At 30.0% G+C, this 16,832-nt stretch overlaps 1 protein-coding gene and 1 long non-coding RNA gene across 2 annotated transcripts in view; both read right to left on the minus strand.

The window, feature by feature from the left end:
- Positions 1 to 16,832, minus strand: part of LOC132799638 (uncharacterized) — a 253,368-nt gene that overhangs the window by 140,074 nt on the left and 96,462 nt on the right. The gene's annotated exons all lie outside the window — the stretch shown is intronic.
- LOC132799169 (cytochrome P450 714C2-like) lies at positions 1,202 to 4,215 on the minus strand. Its single transcript, XM_016018572.4, has 5 exons — positions 3,846 to 4,215; positions 2,666 to 2,892; positions 2,305 to 2,558; positions 1,861 to 2,218; positions 1,202 to 1,710 (listed from the first exon to the last, which is right to left on the minus strand). The coding sequence occupies exons 1-5, from the start codon at positions 4,126 to 4,128 to the stop codon at positions 1,285 to 1,287; spliced, it is 1,548 nt and encodes a 515-aa protein (XP_015874058.3). The 5' UTR covers positions 4,129 to 4,215; the 3' UTR covers positions 1,202 to 1,284.

Genomic DNA, 16,832 nt, shown 5'->3' on the forward strand with positions numbered 1-16,832 from the left:
TATGTCTGTCAATAGCTTTGTCAAACTACTTAGGTGGCCAAAAAAAGAAAAAAATAAACATTGTCAGAGAAACCATCTATTTGCAGAGAACCTACTCGATAATGTGACTTAGCAAAATGTTATAAACAATTATTATCAAGAATAAAAACAATCTTCATGAAGAATATAATCTTTTTTCTAAAAAGAAAAAATAGATATGCACATCAATATTAGACAAAATCATTGAAGATTGGTTTTCAAATTGACCATCTATTGATCAGACATTTATATCGTATAGATAGTAAACTTTTTCAACTTCCATGTCATATGGGTTGCAATCTACATAGCCACGTAAATGCTCCAACAATTTCTCAATCTTTTCCTAAAATTTCTTTATAACCTTCCAAAACATTGAAGTAAGGATGAGAAGATTCAGTATCCCCATGAACCCAATCCATAATAATTCTTGAATACATCTCTATGATAACCTGTTCAAAACCATAAACTACCTTTCCCCCTGCTCCAGCCAATTTTTTTTTTTTTTTTTGGGTAAAGATTTATCGAATGCATTCGTTCTATGCAACCTCCCTGCAAGTTTTATATTTATATATATATATATATATATATATAATCTTTCCAGTTCAATTATGCCTTTTCCACGATGAATTTGATAAAATTAATCATGCACAATATTTTTTTTTTTTTGGGGGGAAAATTGTTTTAATTTGTTTATTTCATTTTTGACTGGTTTGTAATCTTATTTTTGCCAAATTTATTGCATAATTAGACTAATGTGATAAGAAAAGAAAAGCATAGCTCATGGAGCAATCTAACTTCTTCTTCTTCTTCTTTTAAATTTGGAAGGAAGGATCCCAAAAAAGAAAAAAAAAATGTAATAATTCAGTATCCTAAAGAGTAATTAACCCTTTAATATTTGTGGTATTATTGAAATTAATTTAGATTTCCTCTATTACCAGTTTTTCCTTATCTAGTTATCTATTGCAACATTTTGGTAATGCTATATATTCCTACAACCACAGTCTGTAATTTATTACCCAAGTGACACAACGGAGCACCTCTTTTTGTCTTTTTTTTTTTTTTGGATTTTTTTTCTTTTTTTGGGAGAGTGACACAATGAAGCACCTAAATGATATTATGTTAGAATTTTTATTTGGAATTGGCAATAATCAGATGGTCTCATCCACGGACTTTGACATACCAATGATGGAATAGGATTAGACACTTTATTATGATTTTGAGGACACAATACTACAAGATCAAGCAACGTATGATCATACAAATTTCTCATATCTTTTGTACTAGAAGATTTACACCATGTTCAGGCTGCAAAAGCAAACCATAAACTGGGGAATGATGATAGTTGGGAGAAACAGAGAGATTGAAATTGGATACAATCAGAGCAAAGAGGATCTTCAGCTCTACCATAGCTAAGCTCTGTCCTGGGCATACTCGGCCACCAACACCAAATGGCAAGTAGGCTTGCGGACACTTGCAAGCCCCGGTAACTCCATTAGCAAACCTTTCAGGGTTGAACTTGTGAGCATCAGGTCCCCAAAGTTCAGGATCTCGATGCAACTCTAGCATCCATATCCATATATTTACACCTTTTGGAACCCACATTTTCCCCACCTTTATATCTTCTAAGGCTTGCCTCGACACAAATATCACTGCCGGGTATAGCCGCAACACCTCTTGTATAACCATTTCGATCTATAAAATTTAGCAACTTAATTTAGAAAATTTGACGATTACAAAGCGATTGTACTTAAATGACTATTAAATAACTATTTTTTCTTAAAAGCTTAACTTATTTTAATGTGAATCAGAATAAGACTAGTTAATGTAACAACATAGATATACCACTTTCATCTTGTGAAGTACGCTAGCATCAATAATGTTGGGATTGCCACAAACTTGCTCGACCTCAGAGCGAATTCGCGCTTGCCACTCGGGATACAGAGCTAATAGCATCAAACCCCACATTGCAGCAACAGCAGGAACTTCAGATCCAGCCAAGAAGAGGTTCTTGCAATTGTCCACTAGATATTGATCCTCGGCGTTTGGCCCAAGCTTAGCATTCTTCGCACCTGCCATGATCCCCTTTAACATGTCCTCATCATGTGGCCTTCCAATGTGTTTGTTCTTTATGTCAATGATCATGGAATTTATTTCCTTTTCCAATCTCCACACTTGCATATTTTTCTTGGTGGGAAAAAATCTGCACATTCAAATGAATTGTGCATTACAAATTGAATTAATTAATTAGAATGGGATTAGTTATTGTAGGACAAAATTTATAGAGACCTTGAGAAGGGAATCCCATTAAGTATGGTGGGTGAAGCCATGGCATTCAGAAGGGCTCTATACTTGGGAAATATCATGTTTCCTTCTCTATAGTTGCTTCCAAATAAAATGTTTGAAATTACATTGGAAGAGAAGCTTCTCACGTAGTCATGGACCGGTATATCTACAGCACCACCATGAGCTGTTTGATCAACTCTGCTTTCCCAAGCCTTAACTAGTGTATTTGCAGATTCCACCACTAGGTTCACCATGTCCTGCACATTTTATAGGTTCCAAATATTCCAACTTTATTCATGTCAAAAATGAAATTAAAATATAATTAAATTTATATAAAAACTATATTAGAGTATGCAAAGCTGACCTTAATCTTATACATGTAGAGGTGGGGAGCTATTGTTTTTCTCTGGTGGGCCCAAAGTGTACCATTTGTTGTAATGAGGCCTTTGCCTAATAGAGGACCCCTATCCTTCTGCAGATAAGCAGGCTTCCCCAAGTCCAGTGATTTGAAGATGCTTAATTCTCTTACTATTTCAGCATCGCAAACATACAGTAACTGTACTCCTCCAAGCGCAAACATAAACGTCCTTCCTGTTGTGCATTAGATAAGGTTCATTTACAGCTAGTTATTACACTATATACGATCTACTATGTATATTTTGAAAGGAATTAAACTAAGAAAGTAAAGTAACTATTTGGTGGTAGACATTAGTATTTCATTGACAAATTTTCAATCATAAGACTCAAAATTTTTTGCGGCCTAGTCTTATTTGTAAATGATAGTGGTAATTAAATCACCGGGTATAAAACATAACCAGTAATTTTTTCTTTTTTTCTTTGTATTCTACACAACAATGTATGTATTGCTGTATAATTCAATTGATTAATTAATTTTTTTTTTTGAATAAGTATATTGGATGAATTGAATTGTACATAGACGTTTCCATATTGCATATCTTTTTAAGTCGGTATGCTTCCTAAGAAAATTCTACTAGGAACTATTCTATCAATTTAATAAGATCCATGAAAACTGTCAGGCAGGAATACTAATACTAACAAGCTAGTAAAGGAATAATACTTTCTTTCTTTCTTTCTTTTTTTAATTCTCAACTCTAATGTTAAACAGTGTTAGCATAGAAAAAAATAATAATATAAATGATCATGAATTAATAAGGACAATAAACTAAAGCAAGAAATTAAAAGGAATGAATAGCCTATAGCAATTAATAATAAGATCCATTAATTATACTCTTAAGGCTTTAAACAAACTAAGCAATATTGATGTCGAAAGTTCAAAGTATATAGAGCAAAAATAAAAGCGAGAAAGACTCCATCACCAAAGGGGGCATTGCAAATGTGCATAAAACCATTGACCATTTTCTCATTAATTTCTTAATTGCTAACTAGTAAGCTTCAGCAATTGATTTTAATTAAAACAAAATAACATAGCAGAATATACATCTGACTTTATAACAGTAATCAATATGACAAAATTATGGTCGACCACTGTGAGAAAAAGCATATAATAAATAAATGAATATTACCAAATTGCTTGGTCCACTTCTTGAAATATGGGAAGAGAGATAAAGAATGGTCAACTAGCTGCAAATTATTCTCCTTGACACCTTTGCTAGAAGCTTCAGACATTATCCGCCTTATTTCAGGAACATTCCCCAATACAATGGATGGCAATGGACCACTTATACCTTGCTTTCTAAGCTTTGCTCGTATAATTTCAGACTTCACTCCAAGTTTGTAATAAATATATACCAACAATAAAATTGAAAAACAAACTATACTAGTTTTTACGCCAAAAACCTCCTCCATAATTCTCTGCAACCTCTCGGTCAGATCTAAGCAAGCTAGTAGTACTTAACAATGCCAATGACAAAAACACATATTTCTGTGTGCATATATATGTATGTGTATATATATATATATATATATATATGGGATGTGGTATAATTAATCTGATGCCGAACTCCAACCCATATATTTTGAAGTAGCACGAAATGGATAAAAACATACAAATTTGCAGCAAACCCCATGGATGCTACCAATCGCTACTCTGAGGCAAACATTCAAATTCATGATTTAGAATGTTTTGAAGTAGCACGAAAATGGATTTGAAAAAAAAAAAAAAGAAAAATTAATAAATTTCTGCAGACCCTGGATCCTACCAACCGCTACTCTGAGGCAAACATTCAAATTCATGATTTGGACACATCACAAACACAAATACTCTGTTTGGAATTTGGCCCCACATACCAGTTATTCCAGAACTAAGACGGTGAGTCATTTAATTGCTAATTATTAATAAGATTATAGACTTGTTAGGATTTGGCATATCATATAATTTTTTTCGAACAGATATGATTTTTCTGAAAAAAGACTTGTTAGGAAATGTTGTTGATTTGTAGAGGGGCAAGAAAGGCTATGGTCCTTGGTTTGAAGGGGGGATTGTTAAAATAATGTGTGCATAAAATTCCAGATTGGTTAAACATTGGAATCTATAGGGTAATTTGGCCGGTCTACTTCCCTTTTGGGGTGAACAAGCTAGCCTCTCTCTACACTAATGTTCTTGTTTATAGCTTGCAAACTTCTAAAATTACCAAACTTTTGTTCTAGTTTGTAGCATGCAAACTTCTAAATTACCCAAAAGCGTTTGTAAAGATCTAGCTAGATCTTACTTTTTTCGTTAAAATAGAATGCAAACTCTAAAATTACCTAAAAGTGTTTGTGAAGATTCATCAAATTAGAATGCAAACTTCTACAATTAACTAAAAGTGTTAGTAAAGATCTAGCTAAACTTGATTTCTGTGATCAATTCATACCAACTTCTTTTTTTTTTTTTTTTTCTTTTGAAAATATTTATACCGCTGGTTAACATTTACGATTCCATCCTAAATGATTAATTAGCCCTCTAGAGTGTAACCAAGCATCTTATTTTTTGCTTTAAAATTCGCTTGTTTTGCCAATTTGGGACTAATAATATTTGTTTGCACACTCTAGCATACAGTAACTTAACATGATACTGGCGCAATTGTTTGACATGTGTAACCCCCATCTTTCCTCTTGAACATGTAAGCTCATAAATGGAGAAGTTTGGTATCATATGCTGCTGAGTTATTCTATAAGGGCTTATTTTGGAGAGTTGATAACGGACAGAATATCAAGTTGATAATGGACTGAAAAAAATAATAATAATAAAAATAAAAAGGAAGAAAAGCTAGAAATTATTCTCACTGAACTTATTAGATAATCAAAAGAGCATCAGGGTTGTGATTTTCTGGTCAATTAATAGCAATTGGACTGTGAAAAAATTTGAGCAGGTTCCTTCCCAGAAGATTGTGCTAAGAGATCATATCACCGCTGCTAGTTTAGAAGGATATAATGCGGAAGACGAGTAATTAAGTTTTAGAAGGGAATATTCACAGTTGAATCTGTCTGCTTATTGATTGGCTTCTCAATTTGAGAACAGTGAGGCCTGGAAATTAAAGTTAATTGGGAACCTTAGATGGCTCGCCAATAGTTTATTAGAACCTTAATTTCCATGGCTTAATTGCTATAACGGTCTTCTTTCGAATTCCGATGTTCAAAGGGTTGAGAGGATGTCAACTAATGCCTCTTGCTTTGTGTGGATCTGCAGTCTGGTATCCTTATATATTCTTAGAGAACCTTTTTAATTAAGCCAAAAGCTATATTTGGCAGAATCATTGAATCCTAAAATTCAATTAAGCTCCCTTCTGGGGTGAATTTCATGATTATTAGGTGCAATTGAGAACTTGGGAAAACTGAGAAGCAAATTAATGGCTTTTTGTAGGTAAGCAACACAAGACTCAATAATTATTACAAATATTTCAAAGAAGTGAGTTAGTGCAAATGCTATCCTAGGTAAGATTAATTGAGGTTGAATTGAACTCAACTGTGTATGTATATCGTTATATCCCTAAGGAAGATGTTGTCAAAAATTACTTCGACATGTACAGTTGGTGCTGCAAAAGATCAAGAATCTGTTAGTTTGATATTACTAAAAGAATCAGTTCCCAAAAGAATCATTGTAGCTTTGATAAAAAAAAAATTAATAATAATAATCAATTAAGTGTTTGGAAATTTATATTAATAAAAATGTTGTAAGGTGTAAAAATTATTTATATTTAGTAATTTATTAAATTGAATTACTATAAAATTTAAAATTATTAAAATGGCATGATATATATATATGAGTTATTTTTTAAAAAATAATAATTTATATGTAGTTAGTTGTGACTTTTTATACTAAAAAGTAATATTATAATAATTATATTAAAAATTTTATTTTAGTTTATATTTATAAGAGAATTTTAATTTTAGTATGACTGTTTGATAAAATAAAAAATAAATATAATATGGTATTATATTGATTAATTAAGGATATTTTGGAAATTCAAATTTACTTATCTTGATTATAAAATAATCATATTTTTAAATGACATTTCTATCTGATTTTAAAAGCAATTGTGTAACCATCTAAAACTATAAAATAATCAGAAAAATATTAGTTTACTGAACATGTTAATACTCTTAAATTCTAGGGAAATTGATTCTAATCATCCCAAAAGCAATCCCAAACTAAGCCATAGAGGGAATGCAATTTTGAAACAGATATGTAACCTTGCTTCTTTTACAATTAATTCTCTTGAACTTAATGAAGATTTTGGGTACAAGATACTTATATAAACCAAAATTCTACTATTTTAACTTTATCAAATTAGAGAGAGATTTTGAGGAAAAAACAAAAAAGAAAAGTTCAAAATAATAGTTTTAGGACGAGTAGATTGGTTATTTTGGCAGGGGATCTAACTTATAAGAATAGTAGTACGGTTCAAAAATTATTTTCTAGTGTGAATATGAGATTTGGCAAGGGATTTAACTTCTAAGTTAAAGAACACAAATTTTTATTAACATTTAGCACTTTTATATGTAAATAACACGTTTGCAAGTTACAACACTTGCAAAACACTGACAATAAGGGGAAGATGCTAGAAATTTCCAACAGATCTAATGAAGAAACTAATTCTTGAATACAGAGAAGGCGAAATTGGATAAGATGTAAAAGCAAAGATAAGATCTTCAATTCAAGCATGGCTAAAGCTCTGCCCAAAAACTACATTCGAAAGTACTTTTGAGGATCCAACTTGTGAGCTTCGGTGCTCCATAATTCCATATCCATATATTTACTTCTTTTGGGATCCAGATTAATTTCACATATGTCCGCCTTCAACATATCTTGCAAAGCTTGCCCAATCGACAAAAATATCACTAGGCGCAAAACCCTCTTGGACTTGCACCAGAAAGACAAGAAAATCAGTTTATATATCACAAATACAATTCAATTTAATTCCTCATAATAGTTTGAATAATTAGTTTCATGTTTGCTAAGCATATATTTGTTAAAAATTTATAATGAATAGGATTATTTCTGAAACGCTATAACTTTTTACAGATAGTTACAACTTACATCGTTTCATCATTAACAGTTGTAATGTTTTCTATGTGTCTGCCTATATTCCAATCAATGTGTATTTTCCCAATCAGTGTGTCATCTTTTGAAACAATGTGTCTTTTTCTTGAAACAATGTGTCTTCTCCTGAAACAATATATGATTTCTTGAAATAATGTCTGTTTGAATCATCATGTCCTTTCTTGATATCCTTTTGAAGTCTATAAATACCATATGGGACTATTGCTGAAGGAACTGGAAAATAATTAACAAATGTGTAGTAGAGAGAATTGAAACTTTGTCTGGTTCATGGTTCTTTGAATTTGGAATGCTAATATTCAGAGAAGAGATCGTTGTTTCCTGAGAGAACATCACTGTAAAACTATGAGCACCATAGCAAAGCGAATATTGTCTCAAGAAAAGAGAGTTTAACTCTTGCCTCGATCGTTATATAAATATCAATTTTATTTGGAATTATAATACAAACACAATATCTATAAGTTCTTTTTCTTTATCTCACTATAATTATTTATATATTGTTTTATATATTTAATGTACATAGAGATATTTATATATATATATATATATATACACACTTTGGTTTTAGGTCTATTAATTTCCTAACAATCTTAAGACAATACTATATTAGTAAATTAATCTATTTCAAACTTTAAGTTCTCTGCATTGTTTATATATATGTCTAATTATTTAATGAAGTTAAGAAAGTTTATCTATATTCACATTAATATCTTTTTTATCACTTCTTTTATATATATATATATATATTATTACTTGATATAATAATAATACACATACAATTCTAGTCTTATTATAACTCCTACCTCTTATTTTTATTTCACTGGTTTACATGCCCGTTTTTACACACACACACACACACACACACATATATATATATATATATATATATAAATACAGATTTTTTGTACTTGCGTAGTTATTAGATAATATTCTATAAACCATTTAATATATATTATATATTAATATTTAATATACATTTAATATATACTTGCGTGCAGTGCCTATTACATATTATAAATTAATATTTAATATATATATAAATATATTTACGTGTTCTATGTTACAGTGGAAATTAAACATTTTATATTTGAAAATATTTATATTGTACGTACATTTATACATTGTAGCATATTTTAATTTTTTTTTTATAGATAAAATTATTTGTTTAGTTTAATTATTGCTTAATTATAATTATTTGGTAATATATTTTCTTTTTATAGAAATGGCATCTAGTGCATCTTTACCTCTTACTACTTTGCCTACATCTTTGGATCATGCTGAGAAAGCAGAGAAATTGAGTGGTTCTGATTTTAAAAAATGGCGACAAAAAATGTTATTTTATCTTACTACTTTGAACCTAGTCAAATTTCTTACTAAGGTTGCTCCTGTTCTTAATGAAAATGAGTCTAATATTCAAACGATAGTAGCCGTGGATGCATGACACCATTCAGACTTTCTATGTAAAAATTATATTCTCAATGGCTTAAGTGACACATTATATAATGTATATAGTAATGTTAAAACTGCAAAAGATTTATGGCAATATTTGGGGAAAAAATAACGGAAAATGCCAGCACGAAAAAATTCGTTGTTGGTAAATTTTTGGATTTTAAAATGATTGATTCAAAGAGTGTCATAAATCAAGTCCAAGAGCTCTAACTCATTTTTCATGAATACAAGCTGAAAAAATGGAAAGTAGTGAGTCTTTCCAAATGGTTTCGGTGATTGAAAAATTGCAACCATCTTTTAAGGATTTCAAAAATTATTTAAAACATAAACGTAAAGAGATACGGCTTGAGGACTCAATTGTGAGATTGAGAATAGAAGAAGATAATCGATTTTTTGAAAATAAAAATAGAAATCCGATGGAAAGCAAGGCAAATGTAGTGGAACAAAGACTTAAGATCAACAACAACAAGAAAAGGAAATTTGAAAATCAAAGTTCCAATGGAGGGTCTAATGGTGGTGGATCTAAAATGTTCAATGGCAAATGCTTTGTATGTGACAAGCCGGGGCATCACACTAAAGATTGTACTAACCATAAAGGCCAAGAAAACAAAAAGAGAAAGATCATTCATGCCAATGTCACTAAAATTGAAAAGCTTTCCAATAATATTGATGAGATGAATCTATCTACTATTGTTTCTTAAGCAAACTTGATCGAGAATCTGAGATCATGGTAGTTGGACACTAGGGCTACTTACCATATATGTTTTGACAAGAATATGTTCACCACTTATCAAAATCCAAATCATGAGGAAAAATAACTATTCATGGGAAATTCTTCTACTTCTAAAGTTGAAGGAAAAAGAAACGTTATACTTACGATGACATTCGAAAAAGAAGTTACCCTCACAAATGTGTTACATGTTCCTGATATTCGCAAAAATCTTGTGTCTAGATCATTACTTAGTAAAAATGGTTTTAAGTTGGTCTTTGAGTCCAATAAATTTGTACTTTCGAAAGGGTATATGTATGTGGGTAAAGGTTATTTGAGTGAGGGGCTCTTTAAACTTAATGTAATGACTGTGATGCCTACTTATTTGATTGAGCCTTCTAATATTTGGCATAGTAAATTAGGACATGTTAGTTATATTACTATGAAAAGATTAATTAATTTAAATTTAATACCAAATTTTGATATTGATTTAGATTATAAATGTGAAACGTGTGTTGAATCTAAATTAACAAAGACACATTTTCATACTATTGATAGAAATACTCAATTTTTAGATTTAATTAATAGTGATATATATGATTTAAAATTTGTGCAAACAAGAGGTGGTAAAAAATATTTTATTACATTTACCGACGATTGTACACGTTATTGTTATGTGTATTTATTAAGATCAAAATATGAGGCTTTGGAAGGATTTAAACTTTATAAAAATGAAGTTGAAAATCAACTTAGTAAGAAGATTAAAATGTTAAGAAGCGATAGAGGTGGTGAATATGATACTCCATTTAATTTATTTTGTTCTCAACATGGAATTATTCACCAAACCACAGCTCCATATCACCCAAATCTAATGGTGTTGCAGAATACAAAACTAGAACTTTAAAAGAGATGATGAATGCTATGTTAATAAGTTCTTGTTTACCTCAAAATATGTGGGGGGAAGCATTACTTTCTGCAAATTTGCTTCTTAATAAAATACCTCATAAGAAATCTAATATGATGCCTTATGATTTATGGAAAGGAAGAGAGTCTACCTATAAATACTTGAAAGTGCGGGGTATCTTGCTAAAGTAATAATACCTTATCCTAAGCAAATTAAGATAGGACATAAAATTGCTGATTGTATATTTATTGGATATGCAATTAATAGTACTGTTTATAGGTTCCTTGTGTATAAATCTGAAATTTCTGATATGCATGTTAATACAATTATTGAATCTAGAAATGCATATTTTTATGAAGATGTATTTCCTTGTAAAATGGCATGTGACCCAAGTTCTTCAAAAAGAACTTATGATGAGAAAGAAAATCAAGAAAAAATGTACAGTAAGCCAAGACGCAATAAAAGAATGAAAATTTCAAAATCTTTTGGTTCGGAATTTTTAACTTACATGTAGAAACTGAACCAAAGAATTTCAGAGAAGTTATGTCTACACCAGAAGCTCCTTATTGGAAAGAAGCAACTAATAGTGAAATTGAGTCCATCATGCAAAACCATGCATGGGAATTAGTAGATCTTCCACCTGTAGGTAAACCCTTAGGTTGTAAGTGGATCTTTAAGAAAAAGATGAAAGTTGATGGATCAATTAATAAATATAAGGTTAGATTAGTGGCAAAAGGCTACAAACAAAAAGAAGGTGTAGATCTGTTCAAATGTTAATTGTTATTGCTGCATTACAGAATTTAGAAATACATTAAACGGATGTAAAAATGGTATTTTTAAATGGTGAATTAGATGAAAAGGTTTATGTGGAACAACCTGAAGGATTTGTAGCCCTTGGAAATGAAAAAAAGAAGTTTGCAAACTTGTAAAATCATTATATTGTTTAAAACAAGCTCCAAAACAATGGCATCAAAAGTTTGACAATGTAATGAAGTCAAAAAGGTTTAGAATAAATGAATGTGATAAATGTGTTTATGAGAAAGATACTAAATATGGTTATGTCTTTATGTAGATGATATGCTTATCATTAGTAGCACTAAAGAAATAATTCAAGCTACTAAGAAAATTTTGATTAGTAAATTTGATATGAAAGATTTGGGTATTGCAGATGTTATTCTAGGAATTAAAATTTCTAGAACACAAGATAGCTTTATTCTATCTCAAAAGCACTATATTGAAAAGTTGCTTAATATGTATAACAAAGACAGCGACCATATTTCAAAAACACCAATAGACCCAAAATTTCCATTATATAAAAATCATGGGAATGGTGTATCACAATTAGAATATTCTCGAATCATTGGTAGTCTAATGTATGTTATGAGTTGTATAAGACCAGATATAGCTTACTTACTTAGCAAATTGAGTAGGTACATAAGTAATCCAAGTAAAGATCATTGGACAGCAATAATTAGAGTTCTTAGATATGTAAGATATACTATGGATCACAGATTACATTATACAAAATATCATGTTGTACTTGAGGGATATAATGATTCTAATTAGATATCTGACTCAAATGATTCAAGATCCACCAGTGGATATGTTTTTATGCTTGGAGGTGTAGCAGTATCTTGGAAATCTTCCAAGCAGACTTGTAGTGCAAGCTCCACAATAGAATTTGAATTTATTGCTTTAAATAAAGCTGGAGAAGAAGCGAAATGGCTTCGACATTTTCTAAAGGATATTCCAAGATGTTCAAAACATTTACCTGCTATTTGCATACATTGTGATAGCGAATCTGCTATTGGAAGGGCACAAAGCCAAAATTATAAAGGTAAATCTCAACATATACGTCAAAGATATAATACTATAAAACGGTTGCTCTCAAATGGAATAATATCTATAGATTATGTGAAATCTAAAGATAATCTTGCAGATCCTCTTCCTAAAGGTTTAATAAGGGAGCAAGTTTACTATTCATCGAGGGAAATGGGATTAAAGCCATTAATTTAGAGTTGTCTTGATGGCAACCCTACCTAGTTGATTAGAGATCTTAAGATCTAGGTTCAAAAGGACAACCGAATCTCGACTAACTCTATAAAAACACTAAGAGATATATAACTCTACCCATTTCTATGATAATTAGTGTTGCCTGTAATGTGTATTAGTATAAGCATTGCTTTTAATGGCTCCTATACTTTGGAAATTCAAATGAGGCTTTTACAGGAAACTCTTAATAGGAAGTCACCTATGTGAGTGTGAAGAGGCCGCTTCTATAAGAATTTTTATAGGCTTGAATTCTCTAGAGCACTCATAAAAAATCAGGAATGTTCAAGGCCAAAATGAACACAACTAAAAGAACCAACAATGTTTAGAAAAGTGATTGTGTGAATTCTATTGTCTTGCTTCACAACAATGGCTAAAATATCATGACGTCATGTCCACTTTTTAGCTTGTAAATCCGATAGTTTGTCACTAAATGAACAGTTGTAACGTTTTCCATGTGTCTGTCTATATTCCAATCAATATGTCTTTTCCCAATCAGTGTGTCTTCTCTTGAAACAGTGTATCTTTTTTCTTGAAACAATGTGTCTTCTCCTGAAACAATATATGTTTTCTTAAAATAATATGTCTATTTGAATCATCATGTCCCTTCTTGATATCCTTTTGAAGTTTATAAATAAAATATGGGACTATTGTTAAAGGAACTAGAAAATAATTAATATACGTGTGAGTAGAGATAAAGTTTACAAATAACTTTGTCTAGTTCGTAGTTCTTTGAATTTGGAGTGCTACTATTCAAAGAAGATATCGTTGAAGATAATTGCTATAAAACTGTGAGCACCATAGCATAGCAAATATTATCTTAAGGAAAGAGAATTCAACTTTTGCCTCGATCTTTATATAAATATCAACTTTATTTGGAATTATAATACAAACACAATACCTGTGAGTTCTTTTTCTTTATCTCACTATAATTATTTATATATTGTTTTATATATTTTATATACATAGAGATATTTATATATATATATATACACTTTGGTTTTAGGTATATTAATTTCCTAACAATATTAGCATCACCACCACAAAGTGAGACGAGGTTGCAATAGCAATTTCCACAGCCGCAGTGGCACTTGAAAGTTCAAACCCTTGCCATGAACACGTTGTTGCTGCTGTCAACAATAAAACTGATGGGTCATCCTAAGCTCTACATCTGCTAGCTAGCTATGCTTTTTATATCTATAACCCAAGCCTTAGTATTTGTAGAACAAGCACCCTAAACCTTTCCAAAGAAAGTAAAATACATGTAACAGCTACATATGTCATTTTATATCACTTCCAATCATCACATGCAATATATTAAAAAATATATATATATTTTATAATCATGTGTAATATCAAAATAAAGTATACAGATTCTATAAAATAATAATTTAAGTAATTAGATATTATAAGTGGCATGCGATACTATGTCATCCATGTTTACATATAATTTTTTTTTTTGTGGGGGGGGGGTCCATGTAGCATTGATGTTTTTGTGTTGTAATATTTATAATGATATAAAAAAAAGTTAAAATAAAAAATAAATTTCATTATAAAATAATTTGAAATTGTTTTCAATACTGATTTTTTTTTAAAATATATATTTAATCTTGTAGTTAGTCTTTTCAAGGTTGTAAACAACTAAATAAAAAATATCCTTAATTTTCAGGCTTTTCGCAATTTCAACTTTCAACTTTTCAACTTAGTAATTTAGATTCTCAATTTTTAAATTTGTTACAATTTAGATTTTATTTGACTATTAGGATTAATGGATGTCTCATATAACTAGTTTTAAACTATATCAATTTTCAAATTAAAATGTGCTAAAGTGTAAAATACTAAAACTATTTTAAAATTTTGCACTCTACTAGTCCATTATTTTTGAAAAACAAAATTGGGACAAGTTACCTGAATAGTATTAAACTATATTAAGTTTCAATCTTTAAGTAACTGAAAATATAGATTTTTAAAACTAGTTTTAAAATCTTGTATTTTAGTATTATTTTAATTCAAAATTTGATATGGTTTAATATCAATCATATGAAATTTTTACTAAGTCCTATCAGTTAAAAGTATAAAACAAACATAAATTACAACAAACTGAAAAATCAAAAGTCTAAATTGTTAAATCTAAAAGCTAAAAGCCTAAATTATAAAACTTTAAAAGATAAGAATATCAAACTACACAAACTTCTAAGACGAAATAGGCAACCAAAATCCAAAAACATATACATTATTAAATGAGCATTGAGATAGGTTTTTAAACAAAAAATAAAATGAAATGAAATCCCTCTCGGGGCCAATCTACAAACAAAGTTGTAACTACCTATTGTTTTGTCAATCAATAATTCTGAATTTATCCTCCACACCTCTCCATTAAGAAAAGAGCAGAAATGATTACCTAGAAGCAAAAAAAAAAAAAAAAAAAAAAAAAAAAGGATTACTTTTTCTTTCGTATAAAAATTATATATAATATATGCTATAATAATTTATGTGGACATTCATGCTGGACATATAAAGATGGATCCTTTTGATCTAATTCCTACTCGTTGATATTCATTGATTTATTTCATTATAAAATATGACTGGACAATGACAAAAACATTATGCCTTATCATATGGGAGCTGAATCCTTTGTCCCCATTTTCTTGTTTAGGAGAATGGCAGGGAGGGAGCAGAGAGGGAGGATTGGGAAAATAAAATAAAATAAAATATCTCATTTACTACCATGGGCCCAGCAGAAATTGTAAAAAACCCTTGTTGCTCCTGATAATGTCGAGAAAGATGAAACCTAAGGGAAATAGAATTATAAAATAAAGCTAATGGAAAGATGAGTTGGAATTTTAAATACGGTTTCATATTTTAAGTGGCCCGTGAGACAGGATCCGGGATAATCAATTAATCATGAGGAATTTTACTATTTAAAAAGGTTGAGATTTAAAAAATTAATATATTGGTAAATTGTAAACAAAGTAATTCTATACCGATTCTAAATAAATAATTGATAAATCTGTAAATTTTAAATTTTAAAATCAATCTAATAGTCGATAAAGAAGGTTCAAACAAAACTTTTAAAGTGAGAATTTCTAATATAGATGTCATTAATTACTAGTTAGCTAGTCGAAAAATTAGTTAATATACCATCAAGTAACGTTTAGTGGTTCAATCTTAGACGTACTGGCCACATATGAAATATCATGAAAAGAATACATTGTCGCAAATCTAGCAGTTATTAACGCATGCATATACGATAACCAAGCAACGTGGAACAATTTTGGTTTCAAAACCAAATATCAATGTGCATGATTAATCGTTCAATATTTATACATTGTACTGTTCAATAACCTTCCACAGGTAAGAGAAAAGAAAGAAACAAAGGCATTTTAGGACCTTTCGTGATCGTTTTCATTGTTTCTTTTTGGCCGCTGGATTAAGAGATACATTAATTCGACTTATCGATGATGATCTAATTATGCGGACATTAATTATACATTCTGTCTTGGATCAAGATTTTCTATTCCTATTTGTAAGGATAAGGACAAGAAAATGAGACAGAATAGTCAGATTCTTTTGTTTTTAATGAATAAGAATAATCAGACCCCTACTGTGCATACTTTTACTGTAAGGGTTACTTTATATCGTTCAAAATAAATAAGAATGAGTTTTGATAATAATTATACTCCTTGCACATGAATTTATCAAGTACGTAATATGATAGATTTTCCTTTTTTTGCAAGAAAGTACAAAATTTATGTCTTTTCATGGTACCATAGTAACTAGGTATTAATTTTCTCGAGAGTGGCAAATCAGATATGTCATATAATGACCATGGTCGTCCTCTTCTATATTATATACATACATATTTTTTTAGACAGAATAAGAAACGGATAATGTTATGT

The sequence above is a fragment of the Ziziphus jujuba genome, chromosome 10, assembly GCF_031755915.1.
Source record: "Ziziphus jujuba cultivar Dongzao chromosome 10, ASM3175591v1".
NCBI lineage: Eukaryota > Viridiplantae > Streptophyta > Magnoliopsida > Rosales > Rhamnaceae > Ziziphus > Ziziphus jujuba.